At 42.8% G+C, this 26,567-nt stretch overlaps 1 protein-coding gene across 2 annotated transcripts in view; it reads left to right on the forward strand.

Annotated features, from left to right (window-relative positions):
* Positions 1–26,567, forward strand: part of LOC114563892 (actin-related protein 3) — a 45,731-nt gene that overhangs the window by 2,320 nt on the left and 16,844 nt on the right. For both annotated transcript variants that reach the window (XM_028590862.1, XM_028590861.1), the window contains exons 2-7: positions 2,553–2,608; positions 2,938–3,062; positions 6,569–6,679; positions 7,020–7,115; positions 7,403–7,510; positions 10,832–10,975. In XM_028590862.1, the coding sequence (XP_028446663.1) occupies positions 2,553–2,608; positions 2,938–3,062; positions 6,569–6,679; positions 7,020–7,115; positions 7,403–7,510; positions 10,832–10,975 (640 nt within the window). The remainder of the gene's footprint in view (positions 1–2,552; positions 2,609–2,937; positions 3,063–6,568; positions 6,680–7,019; positions 7,116–7,402; positions 7,511–10,831; positions 10,976–26,567) is intronic.

The following is a 26,567-nucleotide window of genomic DNA, read 5'->3' on the forward strand; positions in this document are numbered from 1 at the left end:
GCCGAGCAACGTGACATGTAGTTAAATTTTTTTCGAGAGATGCACGTCAGGCTACGGCATAGGGTCCCACATAGGGTCAGTGTCTCCAGGTATGTACGTATGCAGCCATGGCATAAATTTAACACAGAAGTATAAATCACGCTTTAGTGCAGTAAGAGGGTTGGGTGGACTAATTCTTAAGCAAATAGTTGAAGTTTCACTACATAAGGCTGCAATCATTAATGAGCCGTAGTCACCATGGGTATAAATAAATTACAAGTAGACCTACATTAGACGACAGATTATCCTTTAGCAAAAAGTAGATCATTCATTGAGCTGAAGATACCAATGTGTAAGATTCCCAAAAAAAGATCCTAACGTATGTATCATAATTTACAAAAAGTGGTTTACTCCAGTAGTTCAGCTGGTTGTTGGGCTCAGCTTCAGCTGTCCTGTGCGAGGATGTCCACTGTGAGACGTGGTGTATTGTAAGCTTGTCCAGGCAGGCTGAGGTAGACAAGCTGGGACTGCTTTGTGGTATGAAGGTGTTCAGAGTGCTGCTTCTACATTCTGTTGCTGTCTGCCCATGTTGTTGTTATTTGCATGAGACTGTTCTTCTCCTGAATGCCAATCCATGCTTTTTATTTTTTTTTAATTTAAAGTGAGGAAGTCACTTAAAAGGTGGGTCCAAACCGTATGTCAAAGTGGTGATGCCATTTATTTCACGAATGAGCAAACTAGTAACAATGACCAAACTCCTACAAACAGGCCTCTATCAAACCCAAAGACATGAGAAGATACTCTAAGTCACTAGAGGAAGAAGTTCCCTATATTACAAGGTAGGACTATATTACGGCAGTATGATGAAGGCAGTATGAATTTAGACCTTAGAAATTGACAAATTTAAATGCATTAGGCTATTATTTTTAGCAGTGCTTCACAAAGTGGACCTGCCAACTATTTCTCCCAGTTTTCTACTCTATTTAACCATACTCTATTGCTGTTCCCATTAGGGGTGTGCCAAAAATATTCACATTCGAATTGTGATTCAAGCTCTACCAATTCAAAATCGATTCATAGAATTCAAAAAATCGATTCATATTTTTTAATTAAAAATAAATAAATTATTATTTATTTATTTTTTAAATTGTATGACTACTGCAATCACATGGGAAAAGTAACTACATTTACATACTGTGAATCTTTTTTTTTTTTATCTAGAATCATTTTTCAATTGAATATTGATTTTTGAATCGAATCTTGAGCCTGAAAATCAATATCAAATTGTGACATTTTGTGAATTGTACACTCCTAGTTCCCATTGTGGGAGGGTGACGTTATTTGACACAAGAAAGCAGGACATAAATCTACGTTGTGAAAATCTTTTCAGCTCTCGTAATTTTTCCCTTTTTTTTTTAGTAGAGTGTAGAAGCAGAAATATGAGATTAAGAAGACTCTTAATCTCATATTTCTGCTTCCTTTCTGTAGTTTTTCTACGCTGTTTGTTACCTACATTAAAATGAAATACACCATTTCCTGTGCAACTGTAAGAGTTTTATCCAGGAAAAAGAAACCTTTGATTGGTGTCCAGGACAGGAAATGTAAAAGCTTTCATAAACTTGTTACATGTTGAATCTAAAAAGTTGTACAGGAGATTGGTACTTACTATGCAGATGACCAAACCAAAAAGACACAGTTTGGACAGTTGTTAGTTGTTATAACCTACATGGAGCCTATTTGAAAGTTTCCTCTTAACATTCTGAGGTCATTTCTTTTAAAGACTGCTGATTCCTGCTTCCTTTTATAAAGTTAAATTCAAAGGAGCCACTATTATGACCAGGATGTAGCCTATTATGCCCACAGTGCTTTGGCAGTCGTCAGCAGTGTCCTCTATCAATCCCTTGGGCCCTGTGTACAGGAAGTATTAGAGTCCTGTCTGGTCCTAACCCAGTCGGTACTACATCTGGTTAGCATGTGCCCCACAAAACACCTTTTGTACAGAGCAGAGACATGGAGAAGGCTGTAAAGTCTTAAGTCTGAAGGTGTCTTGAATGTTATGAGCATGGAGGTGGAAATGTTGGTAATGTCGTGGCCCAGTCCTAATGATTCTTAGAAACATCTTTACATAATTTTTTTTTTTATTCATACAACTTCCCTTATTTGTTAAGGTTTTGCTTGCTTATTTATTTGCATAGAGAAGTGCAATCTACAACACAGCAGTGTTGTGGTCACAGCTAGTTTATCTAAGGATGGTCAGTTTATGCAAAAGTGATTTTTTTTATTTTTTTTTTTAACCCCTAGACAAATATGAATAGTTTCCCAATACTACATGAATGGCTCTTTTTAATGGCCTCCCATTAGCATTAGCTCCAGAGCTGCCGCTGCTTTTGGCACCCACCCGCCAAAAGACAGCAATTGCATTGATGAAAACGATAGTATAGGACATGGCAGCCAAAAATAATCTTTACTGAAGTTAACTTTCATGCATAGAAGTGCCTGCCAGCAGAGTAGCAGGTTGTCTGTTTAGAACATGCACCCTCTATAAAATGAAATGTGATGCTTTTCTCTTGCAGTTACACCAAACTGGGATATGCAGGGAACACAGAGCCACAGTTCATCGTTCCATCGTGTGAGTATTTCACCAGGCATTGAATTTACCCCACACCAGCAAAGCAGGCCAGTGACGCTAACAATGACCATGATGCATCTTTGAAAAGAGGAAAATGTTTGTCATATGCTCTAACAAGAAGTTTGATTGAGATTCTCCCCGCAACAGCTGTCATGGTTTTAAAAGGGTTTCTTTCACATCCGATTTTGAAGTTTTAGTTATAAAATGTTATAATTCTGAAAAAAATATTGTTCTTGACCATTTTAACACAATGTACTGAATACAATGTACACAACTTTACAGTTTATCCTCTCTGTTGCTCTTTATTGAGTTCTTTATTTTCTTGCCAGGTATCGCCATCAAAGAGTCAGCCAAGGTTGGGGACCAGGCCCAGCGGAGGATGATGAAGGGGGTGGATGACTTGGATTTCTACATCGGAGACGAAGCAGTAGATAAGCCGTCATATTCCACTAAGGTACATGACCCTGACAGCTCAGCACACCCACAGAAGCCACTGGCAAAGCCAGTGTTTGATAGTTTTCTGTTTATTCAAAGAGTCAATATATAGGGATGCACCGATCCGACTTTTTCAGTCCCGATACCGATGCCAGGGCTTTGTGTATCTGTCGATACCCGATACCGATCCGATACCGTTGCTGAATTAATAATAAACTGTATACCTTCCACCTTATACCTTCCTTCCACCATATGGAAGAGAGAAAAGGCACCAGACCTTCCTAACTAAACATTACTTTCCTATCTAAGACAAAATAACATAGATGTAATGTATTGAATTCTTATTTATTTGTTATTTTAACTGTGCATTCAAATCGAAAATAGAATGTAATCAAACTTCTTAAAATAAATTTAAATAAATAATAATGGGCCACCTTTATATAGGTTTATAATGGCTTATTATACTGTCAGAAGTACATAGAATATCTCAAAAACATGTTAATGTCATCATGTTTACTAAAAGCTTTTATTAATAAAGGGTTTGGCTCCACGACATTATACAATAACTTTACATGAAGGGGAATCCATGAAATTGTATTGTGCTGCAAAGTAGTAAAATAAACTAAAATCGAATGAATACACATACAAACAACTTTAACATTGTTTCCCTTTCAAAACAAAATAGTTGTAAGCTAGTTGTAGAACCACTACCTTGGCCACAGGTAAGTTAGGTTGTTGTAGTGGGCGAGTGAACGGAGCTCCGCTGTCAGCCTCCTTCGCTGTTTGAATCATGTTAGCAGGTTGGAGGATGTATTTCAGCGAGGCGAGACATCTTTAATCCAGTGTTTTAATCATTGCTCTGAACCCGTCTTTCTCAACGGTCTGTAGCGGGAACGGAGGTGGATTGCGTTCATAATGTTGCTCCGCTGCATGCTTGAAGTGACACGTCTAACGTACGCACAGTAACGTTAGCACGGCCGAGTAACGTTAGAGCGACGGGCAACAACAGTGGCTAAATTATGTCCAAATTGTTAGAAACAAAAAACTTGGGAACAACAGACGGCTCCTCTCTTGAGCACACGTTGTTCTGGTGTATCTCCGGTCTTTCTTCATCCTCTAGCTAAATTTCTTCTCGGTTCTTGAATGTGCAGTACCGACCGGAGCCTCTCCCAGCTTATCAGACTGTTATGCTACCTGGCTAGCTAGGCTAGCAGCTGTAATGTTACCCAGCATGCCATTCGGCGGTGTAGCTACATTTGTAAATGTAAAATTATTAGTGTTATAAACTGTTTGTCTCAAATTGTTATATGCTATGGTGTTTTATCCTTTTAAAAAGAGTTAGTTGTGGGTTATTAATTATTGTGTTATGAAGTTACTACCATGAGTGAAAAGGCTACGCAGTTAACAGGGGTCCCGGAGCTGCAACGGAGTAAAAAAAAAAAAAAATTAAAAAAACTGGATCGCCCGTGGATCTGTTAATTTTTCCGATCCACCGATCCAGCTATTTTGTCAATATCGGGCCGATACCGTGCACCCCTATCAATATATTCATCGTACATGTAATGCATTTAGTGATTTGTAAACAAGGGGCAGATTAAAGGTGCCATTTTGCTGAATATGTTTTTCGTCTACCCAAACAAGGAGGAGAAAGACTTTCTCAGGATCACAGTGTGGGAATCCATTTGTAAACTAATTTACCTTTAAAATATTACATTATAAACATCCGTGCTATATATTTTATGTAGAATGACCAATAACAACCTGTATTTCTCCAACAATATGGGCTTTTAAAGGATGTTGATTATCATTTTAGACATTAGCATTAGACTTGCACACAACTATATGGAATAACATTGAGATTGGCTGAAGATAGGACTTTGTAACCGATAACTAAAAATTTAGTTCATGTTCTATGACTTTGCTGGCAATTATTCTGGTTATCTGGGCCTCCAGATTATAAAAGGTGCACACAAATAATACAGCAGCAGCACACACAGTTGTTCAAGTTTTCTCTTTGGTACAGGCAGTAGGCCTCTCACTTCACATAGCAGGAAAAGCACAGGTAATATCATCAACGAGGGCTCTGCTCCCTTTAGGTGACCCAGTAAGCCAGTTAGCCTGCATGCACAACGCCAGAACTGTGTTCCACTTCTGTACCACATACTAATTCTAAGCTGGTTTTGAGTTTGCAGTGTGTTCACTCTTGAAAAGCGACAAAATAAAGTATACATACGTCTGTGTACGAATTTAGACTATTCTCCTACATGCAACATACACAGGAAAAGAGGGAGCGAAGCACGTCAGGAACAAGACTAGTTCAAAACCAAGTATCTCTGGACCATGTAGAGTCAGTATGCTTAGTTGTAGCCAAATTGTTAAAGGCCTAATGTGACTATAGATATTAAATGTTCATCTGTAATAGTTCTGACCATGTACACCATCTGAACATGCATGACAAATGCATCGCAAAAGACTGCCTGAAACGCGATGATTAAGGACAATCCTTTTATTTAGGGATGGGTACCAAAACCCGGTATTAAACAGGCCCGTGGCTAAAACTGTAGTATTCATAGTATCATCACACTACAGCCTCTCCCCTGCTCTGGGCTGAGCTCCTCCACATACATGCTAACGTTGCTAAAGTTGCAGTTTTATTGATGGTGCACTTATTGTGTCGTGTTCTGTTTGTATAAACTGTTAGGTATGTTGATTTTCTTGTATATTAACTGCAAGAACATCATGCTATAAGATTAGTATATGGTACATACTATATACAGTCAGTATGTAGCATGGCTTTGGGGACACAGTTTAGGGCCCTGGAACACCTAAAATGAATGCAGCCATAATATAAGATAAAGTATGACTGTTATTGGTGACACCTGGGAAGGAGCTTCAAACTCTCAAACTAGTGCCATTCTCGAGGAAGCATTATTGATTAAGCTCGGGACATCTTTCACTGAACTACCTCCATCTCCATGTGTTGTGGAGCATGGCATAAGCTGCACCTGCTGACACTGACATACCAACTGCATGATGTCATTAGACAACTTACATGCTGTGCATTTTAGTCGTTTTTGTTGTTGCACGGTTAACCTGCAAACGGAGAGGAAACTATCCTATGTTGATGGACCTGTAATTTCATTATGAAAGTACTGTTATGTCACCAGAAATGAATAATTAAAGTCAGCATGGTAACTTCCAATAAGAGCTGCGGCTCATAGCATCTACACGTTCAACATTTTTTGCAGTTATATAAGCATGAACAAACCTATATGTTGGACTGCAGTGCAGATATTCAGCTTCAGGGGTTTAGAAGTCAACTGTGCAGTGATCTCACAAAAACATAGGTGGCTAATATAATGACAGGAAGTTTACAATACTAAATTTTTTCAGTTTACAGCAACAAGCAGTGTTTCATGTAACAGTATGTGTGCTGCAGTGTGTGTGCTTTGCATCCTATGCCTTTTACTTATGCATTCATAACTCAATGCAGTGTTCTAACTAGCTGAAGCTTTGTGCCAACAGTGGCCAATCCGTCATGGGATTGTGGAGGACTGGGACCTAATGGAGCGCTTCATGGAGCAGATCATCTTTAAGTACCTGAGGGCTGAGCCTGAGGACCACTACTTCCTCCTGGTAAGGGGCTTAAAAAAATCCAAAATGGATTCCTGCTCTTGGTGGACATTTTCAAAAATACCCCTTCTTCTCTCCGTGTGAAATTAACATTTCAGCTCATGGGCCAAGGGCCAGTAAACTACAACATGTTGGCACAAATAACTGTTATTTGCAGCCCAAATTATTAGATTTAGATTTTTATCTGTGGTGGGCTCACGTAAGCTCCTTACTTAATGTTACGCTGGTACACTAGTTACATCCTCATACATAACGGTGAATCAAAACCTGCTTTTAACCACACTTTGTTACAGAATAACTGTACTGTGGCTGTGTGTGTGTGCTATTTATTCTCCGTCTGCAGACAGAGCCTCCTCTGAACACACCAGAAAACCGAGAGTACACAGCCGAGATCATGTTCGAATCCTTCAATGTACCAGGGCTTTACATCGCTGTGCAGGTGAGATATGCTGGGTCATCTAGTTTGGGTATAATACACTTTATACCTTCAGATATATCTCTTCTGATTTATAAATCTGTTATCCTAATAAGAACTCAAGAGTCCGTTTTTAAATTCATAATTTCATCACATTTTAGTCATGTGTACTGCTTCCTAATGTGACCATGACAGTGTGATGATAGTAGTACACAGGAATTTGTTACAGAATGCTTGTAGCCTGTGTACATGTGAACATACAGTTAGGATATTATCAGTGTGACATTTCTCTGTACGTATGTGTGTGCCAGGCTGTGCTTGCTCTGGCAGCCTCCTGGACGTCCAGACAGGTGGGAGAGAGGACGCTAACAGGAACGGTCATCGACAGCGGAGACGGTGTCACCCACGTCATCCCTGTGGTGAGTTTCCAGATCGAGAGTAGGGCTGGGACGATTCGTCAACGTAGTCGACGTAATCAATTACGTAAATGTGTCGACACAAATAATTTGCGTCGATGCATCTTGCGTAGAAATCTAAAAAATAACATGGCTGCCTCCAGCAACAGTGGTAGTATGGATTCCTCGCAAGTTTGACAACACGTTCTAAAGTGTTGGAGTATTTTACTCTTAAAGGGGTGGTTCAAAACTTTTCATCCAGTCCTTCCAGTTGCAGAGTTCGCTGGTGCTAGGCTAGCGCAAGTCAACAGTAACTGCTAGCCTGCCACTAAAAACAGTCTTAACCACTCCACAGTACACCCGAGGCAAATAAATTATAACGCCAGACTATCGATGTAAATGTCTGTTGATAGAATAATATTAGAAATAAAACTACCCTTGCATCTGATCGCATTACATTTTGAGGGACTAGTTTCTCAGTAGCGGCGGCGGAATTTTACTTTGCTCCGGTTAGTAGTACTGGGCCAAAAAGTAAACCGAGAAGCGCACTCCAGTCGGGACACCGAGTAGTAGCCTAGTATAGTGGTATTGAAGCATTGGATTGGAAACTAAGGACTAGGCAACATGGTGATTCAGTTTGCATTTAGAAATTGTAAAAATAAACGCAACCGATGGGCACCACAAAGTTTCCACAAATTTCCATTGCGAGATCCAGAAAGGAACCTACTGTGGCTTCTTGCTGCTGGCTTGGAAATCAAGAAACCGGCCGAGACTCTACTCAAGTGGCGAATGTGTAGGGATCATTTTAGACCAGACGACTTTGAAAAAACCAGCAATCTAAAAGACCACAAGACAACGAATGCGGTTCCATCCGTCTTTCCAGATGCACCAACAGCTACTGATGAACAGGTAATAACTTTTGGTAGGCTACTCTAGCTCTTAAAGCTAGCCCCTTTCATAACGTTAGCCTACCTGCTACTGATAGATTGAAACTGCCAACGTTAGTGGAGATAACGTTACAGTTAAATGCATTGTGGAGAGTGACAATGCAGTGTTTCCTTTAGGATTGTTTTTAGCAGTGGGGGCAGGTCCGAACCCCACTTGAAGCGAACTCTGGAACTGGAAGGACTGGATGAAAAGTGTTAAACGGTCTCCACTGATAAATAACACACTAAAAAATTCTGAACCTCCCCTTAATGCCAACAACGTGGTAGTCTGTAGACTTTGTAAAATGCATCCCTGAGTCAGGATAACCGCAGCAAAACACCGTAATTTCTGCTCACATTTTTGTCCCTTTCCCTCCCAAGTAGAGATTAGATTCTCTGCCTGAGCCCGAACTTGACCCACGGGCCGATATGTCCCGCCACTATCCTCTGGCTGGGCCGGGCCGGACCCTTGATCAAGCATTTGTGTTTTTTTAATCATTACTTTATTAGCCTAATTTTGTGGGGAGCAAGCTATGCCTCTCCAGCTTCTCCCATAGCTCTGGGTAAATGTCCTGCACTGACTTGAGTGTGAGGTAAACTGTGCTAAAATCGTGTCTCCCCCATCTGTAGCACTGTCTTCGATAATTGCGCAACCAAGCCAGATTGTTTCAGATATCTCACGAGTCCTTTATAACGTCAGTTATAACGGCCCAGTAGTAGCCCAACGATAAGTTAGTCCGTTGATTCGTTTTAATGCCCCGCTATGACTTAAAGGAACACGCCGACTTATTGGGAATTTAGCTTATTCACCGTAACCCCCAGAGTTAGACAAGTCGATACATACCCTTCTCATCTCCGTGCGTGCTGTAATGCTGTCTGACGGCTCCAGCGGCATCAGGCCAGCACAGAACATGCAGGTAACTGGTTCCAGTAATCCTACTGCTCCGAATAAGTGACAAAATAACGCCAACATGTTCCTATTTACATGTTGTGATTTATAAGTCTGGCGTGTACAAAAAACAACGTAACATGAGACACAGCCGTCTTCTAACTGTAAACAAACCGGGAACTATATTCTCAGGCGGAAGAATATAGTACTTGGGCGGAGGATATGCTACAGCAAGCCTGTCTGAGAATATAGTTCCCGGTTTGTTTACTGTTGAAGATGGCTAACTCTCATGTTACGTTGTTTTTTGCCTGCTAACAACATACAAATCACAACATGTAAATAGGAACATGTTGGCGTTATTTTGACACTTTTGTCACAATTCAGAGCAGTAGGCTAGTTGGAACCAGTTACCTGCAGGATCTGTGCTGGGCTAAGCTAATACTGGAACCGTCAGACAGCCTTACAGCACGCACGGAGATGAGAAGGGTATGTATTGACTTGTCTTACTCTGGGGGTTACGGTGAATAAGCTAAATTCCCAATAAGTCGGCGTGTTCCTTTTAACATTAAGCATCATCAAACACTGTCAGTCGGCAGCGTTATTTTTTTTGGTTTACCATTTTCATGAGTGATCCAATCGATTACAGACTGTTATATTTAGACACTCTGCAACTTGCCTGATGTTGGATTTATTTGATACATCTGATTTCATACGTTGCTAAAACTGTCGGACGCAGGCCGGGCTCGGACAGAAAAATGCGGCCCGATCCGCCCTCTAATTTCCATCTGTCTACTGCTCAATAACGGGATAGTGTTGATGTTTCAAAGTAGACCACAGCGTTTTAGAGGCTGGAATGAATTACTCAATTTTAGGAAATGTGCTTGCAGAATACATTTAAAGGTTGGCTGACTGAGTCAGCATGTCCGTAGCCACTGCTGAACATGCTTTAGCCTGGGTAAACCCTGATGAACTTCCGGCAAATTTGAGATTTGCTCTTCAAGTCAATCTGGCGAAGAGCCCATTCAAACCCATTTCCAATGTCCCCAAAATCGAGCCACCATTCACAACCACTGAGGCGGGCTTTACACCATTCACAACCGTTAATGGGGGCTTTACACGACGACGATAGCGCAGTGACAGCAAGCAGCTTTTTGTTTACATTTATACATGACGGCTACCGAAGCGCAGCGTCACCCGGATCGTTGGTCTGATTGGTTGAAGGACTATCCAATGCACCCAGAGGCATTCGAGCGGCGTCCTGGTGACTTCCCTTTGGAAATGAACTGTCAATGAACCTTTCTCAGACCCACTCTCAGTTACAACTGAGAAGGGTCTGGTGTCAACCAGGCTAGAACATGCTCAAAGAAAGGAGTCCAAACACAACCGCATGGAGATATGGAGAAGTCCTCACAGTACGTCGATCTGATTGAGAATATCAAGCTATAACTGTAGACTTGATACTTGTATGACATAACCTCTGTTTCTTTCTCTTCCTGTCTGTTTCTCTATTTATTCTTCTCCCTCTCTCAGGCTGAAGGTTATGTCATTGGCAGCTGTATAAAGCACATTCCTATCGCAGGGCGCGACATCACCTACTTCACACAGCAGCTTCTGAGGGAGAGGGAGGTGGGCATCCCACCGGAGCAGTCCCTGGAGACGGCCAAGGCAGTCAAGGTTGGTCTTCAGTTCAATTCTTCAATTCTACAATTCCCATCAGCCTCTGCCAAGAAGGTGCTGACTGGAGTCACATAAGGAATTCCATGTATCATCAGTGGGATACAACACATAGGCCTCTGGTTTCACGGCAGTTAGACTGGTGGTCAGCGCACTGCTGGCCATTGCTACGCTGATGTTTGGAAATTTTTGCTTACATTGTGGTGTGACAGACAACTGGCAAATTAATCTTTTCTCGGTTATCTTGAGAGCCTCTGCACTAGATGCACAGACTGACATTCCCTATGATATGCTGATACCATATGAGAAGAATATCCTCATCATCAGTGTTTCCATTCAGCTCAGTGTGAGAGTCTTTACTGCATTATGCTGTCATTTACAGTCCGCTTACTTGTTTCTCTCTTTACCAATATTAGCTGCTCTGTTTCAACAATGTAAGGCTGAAAAAAAACATGCATGCAGGCTGAAATTCACTGAGGCTTTCTGTCGGGATTAAGCTATGAGCAGGGAAAGCTCTTATTTTTCCGATTATATATACAGTGGGGGAAATAAGTATTTGACCCCTTGCTGATTTTGCAGGTTTGCCCACTTACAAAGAATGCAAAAATCTACAATTTTAATCATATGTACATTCTAACAGTGAAAGACAGGATCCCAAAGAAAATTCCAGAAAATCACATCATATGAATTTATTAAAATTGATAACCATCTGATGAGGAAAAACAAGTATTTGACCCCCTGGACAAACAGCATGTTAATATTTTGTAGAAAAGCCATTATTGGCCAGCACAGATGTCAAACGGTTTTTATAGTTGGTGACAAGGTTTGTGCACATTTCGGCAGGGATGTTGGCCCACCCCTCCTGCAGACAGCCTCCAAATCATTCAGGTTCCGAGGTTGTCGCCTGGCAACTCGAATTTTAAGCTCCCTCCAAAGATTTTCAATCGATTCAGGTCTGAGACTGGCTAGGCCACTCCAGAACCTTGATGTGCTTCTTCTTCAGCCACTCTTTTGTTGCTTTGGCGGTGTGCTTAGGGTCGTTGTCGTGCTGAAATCCTCGACCCATCTTCAGCTCTCTCACTGAGGGAAGGAGATGTCGGTCCAGAATTCCACGATACATGGCCCCGTCCATCCTCCCTCAATACGATGGAGTTGTCCCGTCCCCTGGCTGAAAAGCACCCCCAAAGCATGATGTTGCCACCACCGTGCTTGACGGTGGGGATGGTGTTCTTTGGGTTGTACTCGGTGTTCTTTGCCCTCCAAACACGACGAGTTGAGTTGAGGCCAAAAAGTTCTATTTTGGTCTCATCTGACCACATCACCTTCTTCCAGGCCTCTTCTGAGTCGTCCAGGTGGTGAATGGCGAACTTCATGCGGGCCTGTACATGTTTCTTCTTGAGCAGGGGGACCTTGCGTGCGCTGCAGGATTTCAATCCATGACGGGCGTGGTGTGTTACCAACCGTTTTTTTTGTAACTGTGGTCCCAGCTGCCTTCAGTTGATTCATCAGTTCCCCCCTTGTGGTTTTGGGATGATTCCTCACCGTTCGCATGATCAGGGACACCTCACGAGGCAAGATCTTGTGTGGAGGCCCAGACCGAGGGAGGTTGGCGGTGGTGTGGTGCTTCTTCCATTTCCTGATAACTGCACCGACAGTTGATCTTTTCTCTCCAAGTTGCTTTCCGATTCTCTTGTAGCCCATCCCAGCCTTGTGCAGATCAACAATCTTGTCCCTGATGTCCGTAGAAAGCTCTTTGGTCTTGCCCATGGTGGTGATCTTGGATGCTGGTTGTTTGGGTGTTGACAAGTGTCTTTTATACAGGTAACGAGGTGAGGCAGGTGTATTTGATGTAGACAATTGGTTTGGATTGGGGCTGTGTCTTAAAGAAAGACTAACTGGCTTGTAGGAGCCAGAATACTTGCTGTTTGTCCAGGGGGTCAAATACTTGTTTTTCCTCATCAGATGGTTATCAATTTTAATAAATTCATATGATGAGATTTTCTGGAATTTTCTTTGGGATTCTGTCTTTCACTGTTAGAATGTACATATGATTAAAATTGTAGATTTTTGCATTCTTTGTAAGTGGGCAAACCTGCAAAATCAGCAAGGGGTCAAATACTTATTTCCCCCACTGTATTATAACACTGAATGCAGCACAAATGTCCTCCCTCGCTGAAAAAATTATTTGTGTATCAGTCCTGTGATTCGGATCCGCTCTTCCATTTCTTCTTTGGACCAGGCGACACTCTTCCACCAAGTTTCATGAAAATAATTTTTTCTGTAATCAGACAGACAGACAGATCCAGCCGAAAACACAATCTCCTTGTCAGAGGTAACAAGTATAAAGTCTTGCTCTTCAGGGAGACCATTAAACCTGCTATGGAGCTAGAACAGTGACAGTAACCTGTGGTATGGAAAATAAAAATTGGCATTGAAACAACAAATATTGGGACTGAAAAATGTTGAACTGAAATATAAAACATAAACATCAAAAAGTAATAATCTCACAATGCTATTATTTTATTTCACTTTGACCTTTGCATTATAAGTTTTTCAATGTCAATCTACATTTTTTCTTGATTTCTTTGTTTTTTCAATGACAGTTGTTTTTTTTACGCTGTTTTACTGGTTTTCAGTTTCAACTTTCTGTCACTGTTTTGGCGTAGGGAGGAGGGGCCTGAGGGGAGGGGAAAAGAGGGCGTGGTTTACAGGTAATTTGCTTAGGCTACTGGGAGAGACCGCAGTTCCACAGGCATCCTCACAGATGTGTTATAACTGCATATGTGCCATGGCTTCCACAAGTTCACCTGGAACCTCCAAATCTCAAGTAAGTCTGTTTATTTTTTTCACATAGAAGCAGGCTGGTTTACTGTTACATTACATTACATGTCATTTAGCTGACGCTATATATCCAAAGCGACTTACAATTGCTATATATGTCATATGTTGCGCCTCTGGAGCAACTAGGGGTAAAGTGTCTTGCTCAGGGACACATTGGTTGATGTATTGCAGTGGGAATCGAACCCGGATCTCCCGCACCAAAGGCATGTGTCATATCCACTGCGCCATCACCACCCTGTTAACTGTTAACTTTTAATGTAGGCCTAAGCTGTGCTGTTTTGGCAGAGGTTAGCACTGTTCTCTTAGCACACGTCAGCTAACTTGTGGCTAATTGTAGCTAAGTCTCCCGCCAGGGATGTCAATCTATCTTCTGTAATAACAGTAATTCCTGTCCTTTAGGAGACCTAAGGCCAGTGTTATTGCTGGTGCACAAGTCGTGACTCGCATGCATCTCTCATTAGCTCCGTCATGGATGTATTAAGAGAACGAGCTCCGCTCTCTCTACCTGCAGCTAACACTGGCACCGTAACTCTCCTCCAATCACAAGTATAGCTGCTGACTGACAGGTTTCTAGACAAATCACACACTCACTAACAGGCAGACATCTGCTGACATCTCTTAAAACTGGGAAAACACATTTACTGACAAACTGCCTTAGCTGAACATAACAGTTAACAATATCCTGTAAACCATTCCAGTACAATATTTTTTAACTGAATCAGTCAAAAGTATTATCAGTTAAAGGTTTACTTGGACATAAATGTATAAACTTGCCTGTAAACAAAAACAAGTATTTCTGGATTAAAGGCATAACTTTTACATTTCTCATCCGATTTCACTAAGTTGTGTATAATTACAGGTACCTTCAACTGGGAGGCCATTTATGGAGAGACTGCTGAGAAGGCTTCAGGAAGTTCTGCAACGTCAGCCTTTGGATTTTGACTATTTACACTTTTACACTGTATTTTACACTTACACGGTTTTAAGTCATGAAATGGGACTTGTACCCTTTTGTATAGGCCAGTAGACATTACCCCTCATTATCATTGCATTTACTGTAATTTGTTATGCAATATAGAGTCCAATTCTTACTTGAATATATTTATTTGTTATTCACTGAAAAAGTACAGCTTTAACTGTTTTGCTGGAGTCCCTACACACTGTAAATGCATGTCATTTCAAAAACTGTTTAGGATTAAAATCATGCAGCCTCAGAGGGCACTGGATGGGTGGTAAAGTTACTCCACTGGCAGACTCTTCTGTCACTCTGTTATGGTTCCAGTCCAAGAAAAATCTTGTATATTCTGTAATTGACAAGTAATGTTAAAAGCCTGCAGTTGCTTTTAGAATACTTCACAAAACAATTATACTTTTTTTTGTAAACTAAATGCACAATTTAGGTGTGCATTTCATTTTTTATGCACATATGGCCATAATAAATATCCAAAACAAAATTTAAAAAAGGTTTAATTGAACATTTTGAAGCTGCACAGGTCCTGGAGAAGTCTGGGAAAGTGTCAAGGTCTCTCTGGAGGCACGGTACAAATATATAGTGGGTACAAAATAAATGCAGACTGTTGGAGGGATCTAGCAGGCAATCCTTTTAAAGACAGCACAAGCGTTCCACCCTACAAGATAAATACCAAAACTCAATCCGTGCACAATTAATATCACTTTAAACCCCAAAGTGGGCTAGCTGATGTGGTATTAGCTAGCGTTAGCACTTATTCAGCTAACCTCTGCCAAAACAGCACAGCTTAGGCCTACATTAAAAGTTAACACTAAACCAGCCTGCTTCTATGTGAAAAAAAATGGCAGAGATAAACAGACTTACTTGAGATGCAAAGTAAGTCAAACTTTCAAAAAGTGAAATAAAATGATAGCATTGTGAGATTATTACTTTTTGATGTTGATGTTTTGATTGTTTTATATTTCAGTTCAACATTTTTCAATGCCAATTATTATTTTCAATACCATAAGTTACTGTCACTGTTCTAGCTCCATAACCTGGCTGTTTCTATAGCTTACCGGACCTTAACCTAACAGTGCACACAGTCCGAGAAACTCTGCTTCACATACTGTAATGCTCTACACTTTCTACTGTCTTGATAAAAAATATTTAGCAAAATCCTGAACACATTTTATGTTTTAAGATTGTTGTTTTTTTGCATACAGAATTTGAATTAATGAAATAATCACTTAATGAAAATACCAATTGTATTGCAAGAAGACACATTTTCTTAGAGTTCGCAGTGGGGGACTGAGATTTTACAGCTCAGCTATCGTCCATGAGATCTGGAGCTGACATGCTGGTAGAGGGACAATCAACATAGCTTATTATTTTAGCCAGTCCATTTTCAGTCTTGTTAGTGATAGTGATGACTTATAGATTTCTTTACTTCGGTTTGAACAATTAGTTCAATTTGAGTTTTTTTCTGCATGAGGACACCAGGTAGCAGCTGGTCTACTTCATGAACTCACTGATTCTGTTTAGCTTTCTTTGTTTAGTTTCTGATAATCAACCCAAACTTTAGATTTTTTTTATCTCCATTTTTCCAGGTCACAAATAGATATGACTTTATTTTAAGGCAAGGCAAGGCAAATTCATTTATGATGATACCTCACACAAGACTACCTTAAATGGGTCACCAGTTATGAAAGGGGTGTGGCTTAAGCATAGGGTGCGGGCCAAACCATCACGATTGAAGAAGTCTGCTGAGATCAATGATACCTCACACAAGACTCTACCTTAAATGGTTCTAATGTTATGAAAGGGGGCGTGGCCTGAATAAGCGGGCATGGTTAATGTATAGAGGGGTGGTTCAGTATCACATGTAGACCACACATAAGTATGTAAATCGGATAATGTTTGTCAGGCTGATTTCCTGGTGCCAGCTATGACAAAATATTATTATTAATTATATAATATTGACTTGTCCAGACTTTTCAAACGTGAGAAATTTCGGGTAGATATGACAATGTACACTCAAGTTACAACAACTTCTTTGTTCATCGATAAATGCTCAAAATGGCCGCCACACCACGCCCACACCATTGGATGAAAAGTTTTGCTTTTAATAACTTTTCATCTTTAAGGTGTTGCGATGGTACAGGCCAAATTTGAAGTCCATCAGATGAAATCTCTAGGAGGACTTCGTTAAAGTATAGCACCTTGACTTTCATGTCTACTTCCTGTTGCCACCAGGGGCACTTTGAGCCAATATCGGCCTGCAGATGTTGTCAGGGTTGGACTCTTATGAATCCTGGAAAGTTTCGAACCAGTTGGATAATGTACATTCAAGTTATACCCACTTCCTGTTTTGATGGCCCCCGCCACGGCCATGCCATATGACGAAAAGTTTTTCTTTTAATATCTTTTCATCTTCAATGTCTTAAGATGGCACAGACCAAATTTGAAGTTGAATCGGATGAAATCTCTAGGAGGAGTTTGTTAAGTGCAACATGCGGAAATTGCCAAAATCGCACTAATTTCGATTCAAAATGGCGGACTTCCTGTTGGGTTTAGGGTATGGCTCCAATGAGCTTTTTTGTACGTCTTAAAATACTACATATGGGTACCAAGTTTCGTTAGTCTACGTTAAACGTACTGCAGGGGCAAAACATTTTTTACTTTGTAGGGGGCGCTATCAAGCCATTCTTGTGTGCCTATTCCCGAAACCCTTAAAATACTTACATTTTCACCAGGACTGATGCGATCTGGTGAGTTTTTGAGTATGTTAAGTCCCTCAAAAAGGCGATTCATTTGCCGGAAGAAAGTAGGAATAATAATTCCTTCAGTTTCAATAGGGCCTTCGCCGCTGTTGGGCCTCAGGCCCTAAATATACAATTGAGATACATGAGAAGACAAAGTAATAATATAAGTATTGATAATAAAGTAATTAAAATACCATCAAACAAGACTAATTGAAAGCTCTGGAGAAGAGAACAGTCTTTAACTTAGATTTAAAAATGGTTATAGTTGGTGCTTGCCAACTATAACTACGGCTGGAAGCTGATTCCAGTAGTGGGCAACATAATGGCTGAAGGCCGTTTCACCACTCTTGGAAAGAACTCTGGGCACCACCAACTGACCAGTACCTGCTGATCTGAGAGACCTACCAGGCTCATAGTCAATAAACATGTCGGCAATATATTTAGACCATTGAAAGTCTAAATGGCCTAGACCATTGAAAGACTTGAAGGCAATAAGTAAGGCCTTGAAATTAATTCTGAATTTAACTGGAAGCTAGTGCAGGGATTTGAGAATTAGGGTAATGTGCTCTCTCCTCTTGGTGTTTGTGAGTATTCTCGCAGCAGCATTTTGGATGGGTTGCAGCTGTTTTATGGTCTTATTAGGAGCATTAGTAAGAAGTGCATTGCAGTAGTCTACCCTACAAGTAATAAAAGTGTGAATGATCTTTTCTAGATCATGTTTGGATACAAAGTTTCTGATTCTCGCTATGTTTTTGAGATGCCAGAAAGACAACTTAGTTACCCCTTTAATGTAATGACCAAAATTTTGGTCTTCATCAATTATTAGACCAAGATTCTTGACTTTGGTACTCGTTTTCAGTCAGTCTAGAGTCAAGGTAAGTACTAAGTGCCAGTCTTCCTTTTTTATTGCCAAAGAGAATTATTTCAGTCTTATCTTCATTTAGTTGGAGGAAATTTTGTTGCATCCACTGTTTTACTTTCTCCAGACAATGACATAGAGAGTCTATAGGAGCATAGTCATAGCATTTGATGAGAGTGCAAGATAAATCTGGGTATCGTCCGCATAGCTATGATAAGAGATCTTATGGTGTTGCAGAGTATGACAATGAGGAAGCATATAGAAATTGAATAGAAGGGGCCCAAGGATAGATCCTTGTGGAACTCCATGTGTCTAGGCCTGTCACGATAACAAATTTTGCTGGACGATAAATTGTCCCAGAAATTATGGCGATAAACGATAATATTGTCATCGAGAGACCATTTGCATATAATATAATGATGTCATAATAATAATAATAATAATAATAATAATACAGGTACACCTTTTCAAAGATCAATGCACTTTTATTTCTAAAGAATATTTAACACTGGAACTGGAAGACATTTTAAATATCCACAATATGTCTTTGATCTCCTTTGGTATGTCGTCTTTCACGCTGATGTACAGTTGTGGAATTGCCGTTTGTGACACGTAAGTTCTCAGACTAGAGACTCTGTACTACATTTTACAATTATTTAACACTAAATATTACATTTAAATAATATATAATTAATAAATAAAGTCTATATGTATGGCTATCTGCCATGTGGCGAGTAAATGTACCAAAATAGTTCTGTTTTTCAGTCTTCATTTTGGCGAAGGTGCGGCTTCTGCTCCTCTGCAGGTCGGAGCTTCGTGGGAGCGGGCCGACACACACACACACACACACACACACACACACACACACACACACAAACTCTGACATACTTTCCACACTCTGTCCGCGGACAGCTGTAGGCTTGTACCGTTAATGTTCTGTGCATTGTCGGACACATGCAGCCACTTTCCTGAAACCGCTTGCGAGACTGACGAGTCCACAGCGGCGTGTATGTCCGAGCCCGTCTCCACAGTCTCCACCTGCAGGTTGTCAGCTGTGTGGTTTGGAATGAAAGGAAGAAAACGGGACGCCGAGTAACACGGTGGATATCGCTCATATACTGCAAAGTGCTGCAGGAAACCCTGCTCCAACTCTCTCTCTCTCTCCGCCTGGAGTAGCCTACCGCCCACACAAAGACCATGCGACTGACAAGAGGGTTCACTCCTCGTTACGCTAAGGAACCGAGAGTGGTCCTCCAGTCTCTTTGGTAGAGAGGGAGAGACGAGGAAAATAAACAAGCATGCAAATGGAAATTATCACGGCCGGAAAAATTATCACCTAAGGACAGTTCCTGAGAGCCCAACCCAGTTTTCTAATCTATCCAGAAGGATCGTGCGATCGGCAGTGTCAAAAGCTGCAGTGAGATCTAATAACACCAGTACTGTCAAACTACCAGCATCATTATTCATGCAAATGTCGTTTAAAATCTTTGAGTTTACAGAAACCAGATTGATTTCTATCAAGGATGTCATTTTTTTTTGCAGGAACTCATTGATTTGATTAAAAGCAACTTTCTCAATACTTGTGCTTACGAAGGGCAGATTTGAGATAGGCCTTTAGTTGTTAAGTACAGAGGCACTGAGATTTCTCTTTTTCAGAAGGGGTCTGATAATTGCAGATTTCAGGGATGCAGGGAAACTCATCCATCCATCCATCCATCCATCTTCGTCCGCTTATCCGGTATTGGGTCGCGGGGGGAGCAGCTCCAGCAGGGGACCCCAAACTTCCATTTCCCGAGCAACATTAACCAGCTCCGACTGGGGGATCCCGAGGCGTTCCCAGGCCAGGTTGGAGATATAATCCCTCCACCTAGTCCTGGGTCTTCCCCGAGGCCTCCTTCCAGCTGGAACACCTCCCTAGGGAGGCGCCCAGGGGGCATCCTTACCAGATGCCCGAACCACCTCAACTGGCTCCTTTTGACGCGAAGGAGCAGCGGCTCTACTCCGAGCTCCTCACGGATGACTGAGCTTCTCACCCTATCTCTAAGGGAGACGCCAGCCACCCTCCTGAGGAAACCCATTTCAGCCGCTTGTACCCTGGATCTCGTTCTTTCGGTCATGACCCAGCCTTCATGACCATAGGTGAGGGTAGGAACGAAAACTGACTGGTAGATCGAGAGCTTTGCCTTCTGGCTCAGCTCTCTTTTCGTCACAACGGTGCAATAGATTGAATGTAATACCGCACCCGCTGCACCGATTCTCCGACCAATCTCCCGCTCCATTGTCCTCTCACTCGTGAACAAAACCCCAAGGACTCATTCCCTACCTGGAGTAGGCACTCCATCGGTTTCCTGCTGAGAACCATGGCCTCAAATTTAGAGGTGCTGATCCTCATCCCAACTGCTTCACTCTCGGCTGCGAACCGATCCAGTGAGTGCTGAAGGTCGCAGGCCGATGATGCCATCAGGACCACATCATCTGCAAAGAGCAGCGCTGAGATCCCCAGCCCACCAAACCGCAACCCCTCCCCACCCCGACTACGCCTTGATATCCTGTCCATAAATGTTACAAACAGGATTGGTGACAAAGTGCAGCCCTGGCGGAGGCCAACCCTCACCTAAAACGAGTCCGACTTACTGCCGAGAACCTGGACACAGCTCTCACTTTGGTCGTACAGAGATTGGATTGCCCTGAGAAGAGACCCCCTCACCCCATACTCCCGCAGCACCTCCCACAGTATCTCCCGGGGGACCCGGTCATACGCCTTTTCCAGATCCACAAAACACATGTTGACTGGTTGGGCATACTCCCAGGCTCCCTCCAGGATCCTTGCAAGAGTGAAGAGCTGGTCAGTTGTTCCACGACCAGGACGGAATCCGCATTGTTCCTCCTCCTCCCAGAGCCTTGAGCATTTCTGGACGGATCTCATCAATCCCAGGGGCTTTGCCACTGTGGAGTTGTTTGACTACATCAGTGACTTCCACCTGGGAAATTGACAGTGATCCCCCATCATCCTCCAGCTCTGCCTCTAACATCACCGGGAACCATCACCTTATCGTGGTGGAGAGGTTTGTGTGTCCCTATGAACCTGAGGGCTGTGTTGTCTGGAGCTGTGTGCTCCTGGTAGGGTCTCCCAAGGCAAAGTGGTCTCAGGTGAGGGGCCAGACAAAGAATGGTTCAAACACCCTATGAGCCAACGTAGAAGAGGTGAAGTTACCCTGCCCGGAGGAAGCCCGGGGCCCCCGTCTGGAGCCAGGCCCAGATGGCGGGCTTGTCAGCAAGCGCCTGGTGGCTGGGTTTGCCACGGAGCCCGGTCGGGCACAGCCCGAAGAAGCAACGTGGCAACTCCTTCTCTATCCCATGGGCCAACCACCTGTGGGAGGAACCGCTGGGGTCGGGTGCGCTGCTACACGGGTGGCAGTGAAGGTCAGGGGCCTCGACGGACCAGACCCGGGCAGCAGACGCTGGCTCTGGGGACGTGGAACGTCACCTCTCTGTGGGGGAAGGAGCCGGAACTGGTGCGGGAGGTGGAGCGCTACCGGTTAGATCTGGTGGGGCTTACCTCTACGTACAGTCTCGGTTCTGGAACCATACTCCTGGATAGGGGTTGGACTCTTTTCTTCTCCGGAGTTGCCCAGGGTGTGAGGCGCCGGGCGGGTGTGGGGATACTCACAAGTCCCCGGCTGAGCGCCGCTATGTTGGAGTTTACCCCGGTGGACGAGAGGGTCGCCTCCCTACGCCTGCGGGTTGTGGGGGGGAAAACTCTGACTGTTGTTTGTGCATATGCACCAAACAAGAGTTCGGAGTATTCAGCCTTCTTGGAGACCTTGACTGGAGTCCTGCATGGGGCTCCAGTGGGGGACTCCATTGTTCTGCTGGGGGACTTCAACGCGGCAATGATGGAGACACATGGAGAGGCGTGATAGGGAGGAACGGCCTCCCTGATCTAAACCAGAGTGGTTGTTTGTTGTTGGACTTCTGTGCTAGTCATGGATTGTCTATAACAAACACCATGTTCGAACATAGGGATTCTCATAAGTGTACGTGGTACCAGAGCACCCTAGGCCAAAGGTCAATGATCGATTTTATAATCGTTTCATCTGATCTGAGGCCGTATGTTTTGGACACTCGGGTGAAGAGAGCTGTCAACTGATCACCATCTGGTGGTGAGTTGGGTCAGGGGGTGGGGGAAGACTCTGGACAGACCTGGTAAGCCCAAACGGGTAGTGCGGGTAAATTGGGAACGTCTGGAGGAGGCCCCTGTCCGACAGACTTTCAACTCACACCTCCGGCGGAGCTTTTCGTGCATCCCTGTGGAGGCTGGGGGCATTGAACCCGAGTGGACAATGTTCAAAGTTTTCCTTGCTGAAGCTGCGGCGAGGAGCTGTGGTCTTAGGGTCTTAGCCCTTTGGGTCTTAGGCAGGGAAACTGCCTGTGAGTAATGAGCCATTTGCAATGAGCAACAAATCCATTGCAAACGCGCTGAAAACTTTTTTTAAAGAAACTAGCAGGCATGATGTCTAGAGAGCACTGGGATGGCTTAAGAACCTGCGCGATTTCTGCGAGTGTTTTGTCATTAATATCAACTAGTGCAGCGCACGTTGAAAATGTGCCTGTTTGGAATGGGCTGATTACTTGGCCTATGGTGTTGCTGCTTGTCGAATTTATCAAAACCAAAGTGTATCCAAAAATGACTTACAGAAGGACCCTGAACCACTTAATGTGCAACGCCACTGTATAGCCTACTATCTATTGACTTAGTGTAGGCTACTTCTACATCGGAGGAAGACATAGGCACCCACGGAAAATACTGAGCACCCACGTTTGCCAGACTGCCAGTAGGCTAAATTAATTTAAAATTAAACATTGCAATTGGTGCTAAGTGAAGCGTCTGTCATAATGTGATTGGTTATGTCGCTGTCAGTACCCTGCTCCATATCCTATCCACCAATGGACCTTTTTCACAGCAGACATTTTGACTTTTCATAGTAGGAAAAGCACAGCTGGAATTGATAACCTTGATAATGGTTTTGAATATGCCTGTGCTTTTCCTACTATGACATGTCAACATGTCTGCCGTGAAAAAGCTCTATCACAGCGTCTCTTGGATGAAAATGCCTCCATCACCCCCACAGTGCGTGCATGTGCGTTAGGTAATCAGAGTGAGAATTAAATGGACAGATTTGTTATTAAAAAAGCAAACCTAATGATGCAAGTGCATCAACAACATCCACCACCAGTGCACAGAGTTCTTTATTTCCCACGAAGCTGATCGCGGTTGATACCCCAGAATCGGTTACTGTGCGCTGGATACAGAGCACCGCGAGCGGCCGGTCGTCGTGCTCAGTCAGGTCAGTGGTAGTTGGTGGTCTAGTTACCCCAGAATAGGTGACTGTGCGCTGGATACAGAGCACTGCGAGCTGCCGCCGGTCGTGGTGCTGCGTCAGCGGTAGTTGGTGGTCAGTTAAACTTCTCATTTCCAATCCTATCTGTATTTGTGAGAAGTGGCGCTGTCCTGAGTTGAAACTTTACGGCTTTATTATTGAGTTAATAGTGTGTTTGTATCGGCCGCTGTCCATTTCCTAAGGTTCTGAAATGCAAAATTTTTTTGACTACTTTTTTTATTTTTATTTTTTTAAAGGGCATGCGCCCGTGAGCACCCACGGAGGAAAACATAAATCGGCGCCTATGGAGGAAGACATTGTGCTTCTATATTTACCTGACAGAGAACATTGCAGAATCAGAATGTAATCACAAAATATCACAATTAAAATGTGGAGTAATCAGCCATTAGCGTCATGGACTCATGGCAGTGCTCTACCCACCCTGAGAGCTAAACAGCACATATCTGCCATCATCAACCACCAGAACCGGACTGTGTGTGTGCGTGCGCGTATCCTGGAGGGCCGCTAAGAGGGTTGAGATCCGGAATGACTGATCATGAGCCACGTCCAAGCAAGTGGTTAACAAGGCGTCTTTGGCCTTTAAGTCCTCGGAAAGCCGGCAAACATCTTTCCTAAGGTCAGCAATTTCTTTGTTTGCATTCCTAAACAACAAGGACATTTTGTAGGGAAGTGGGGACTAGGGTTGGGTACTGTTTGGATTTTTACGATTCCCATGCCGAACCGGTACTTTTAAAACGATTCCGATTCCTAACAGAGTTTTTTTTTTTTATTTGAAAATTATTTATATTGAACAATATATTAACGTTTTAAAGTACTTAAATATATAATAAGTAAACCTAAGTCACCTAACACACAACTACAATAATTTAACAAATAACAGTTACACAGTTATGGCATGTCCTGCCCAGGAGAAAACTCTCTCAGACAGTGTCCAAGAGGCCTGTACACACAGGTAGGAGTCCTTGTCCTGAACGATAGACTAGCAGAGCAAGTGCAATATGTTTACTAGCGATCACGTGCAGTGAATGGTTAATATGCTTTTATGTCTGTTTTGGTGAGCCTAGAGGGAAAATATGCCATTTTAAAGTAGCCTACATTTACGGTAGCTAGCTAACGGTAGACTACAGAGAGAGTGTGATATTTTTACGTCCGTTTCGGAGCGTGTACAAAAAGCCATCTATCAGCAGTGACTGAGAATAGCGCGGACACCGCGAACAGGCACGTGAGAAAGAAAAAAGTGTCTGCCTCTAATCCGGTCCGAATACTACTGTTTGAGTAGGAACCGGTTCCCTACTGGCAACAGCTTAAGAAATATCTCCCAAGTAGTTGACGCGCTCTCAGTATTTAGTCCGATATGGGGAAATGATCTCTTCCCCCCAGGAGGAGGTAAGGGGGGGTTTAAAATTTGGGCTGAACAGGGGTTACAAAAAATAGGAGATCTTTATAGTCCTGATGATACAAATCTGATGTGTTTGATGAAATTGTTGTCAAGCACGACATAGCTCGCAGCCAGTTCTTTAGATATTTGCAACTGAGAGATTTTATTAGAACAACAAAATCAGTCCCTGTCAATTCTAGCCTATGGTGAGAGACTGCCAGGGAGGGGGCGTGAGTTCCAAATTATATAATGAACTAGTTGGTGAATCTTCAGAAACGTCAGTACATAAGCTTGAGTCCTGGAGAGAGGACCTTCAGGAGAATATCTCCATTGAGGAGTGGGAGAGGGCGTGTACCAAAGCACAATTACAAACAGTGAACACACTTTTAAAACTTCTGCAGTACAACTGGTTAATGCGTTCTTATATGACCCCAGTTAAACTTAACAAATTCAGTAATGACATACCGGATGTTTGCATAAAATGTGACAAGGAAAAGGGCACGATCTTCCATTTTTTGTGGCAGTGTTCTCAAATAAAGGAATTCTGGGGAGAATTTTTTTTTAAATGTTTGCAAATTTATTAGAAATAAAGAACGAAAATATAATATGTACATAAGTATTCACAGCCTTTAATCAATACTTAGTTGTGGCACCTTTGGCAGCAATTACAACCTCAAGTCTTTTGGAATATGAAGCCACAAGCATGGCACACCTATCTTTGGCCAGTTTTGCCCATTCCTCTTTACAGAACATCTTAAGCTCCATCAGGCTGGATAGGGAGCGTCGGTGCACAGCCATTTTCAGATCCCCCCAGAGATGTTCAATGGGATTCAAGTCTGGGCTCTGGCTGGGTTACTCTAGGACATTTACAGAGTTGTCCTGAAGCCACTCCTTTGATATCTTGGCTGTGTGCTTAGGGTCGTTGTCCTGTTGAAAGATGAACTGTCGCCCCAGTCTGAGGTCAAGAGCGCTCTGCAGCAGGTTTTCTTCCAGGATGTCTTTGTACATTGCTGCATTCATCTTTCCCTCAATCTTGACTAGTCTCCCAGTTCCTGCTGCTGAAAAACATCCCCACAGCATGATGCTGCCACCACCATGCTTCACTGTAGAGATGGTATTGGCCAGGTGATGAACGGTGCCTGGTGTCCTCCAAACATAGCGCTTGGCATTCACGCCAAAAAGTTCAATCTTTGTCTCATCAGACCAGAGATTTTTGTTTCTCATGGTCTGAGAGTCTTTCAGGTGCCTTTTGGCAAACTCGAAGCGGGTTGCTATGTGCCTTTTACTAAGGAGTGGCTTCTGTCTGGCCACTCTACCATACAGGCCTGATTGGTGGAGTGCTGCAGCGATGGTCGTCCTTCTGGAAGGTTCTCCTCTCTACACAGAGGAACCCTGGAG

This window comes from Perca flavescens, chromosome 11 (assembly GCF_004354835.1).
Source record: "Perca flavescens isolate YP-PL-M2 chromosome 11, PFLA_1.0, whole genome shotgun sequence".
NCBI classification, from domain to species: domain Eukaryota; kingdom Metazoa; phylum Chordata; class Actinopteri; order Perciformes; family Percidae; genus Perca; species Perca flavescens.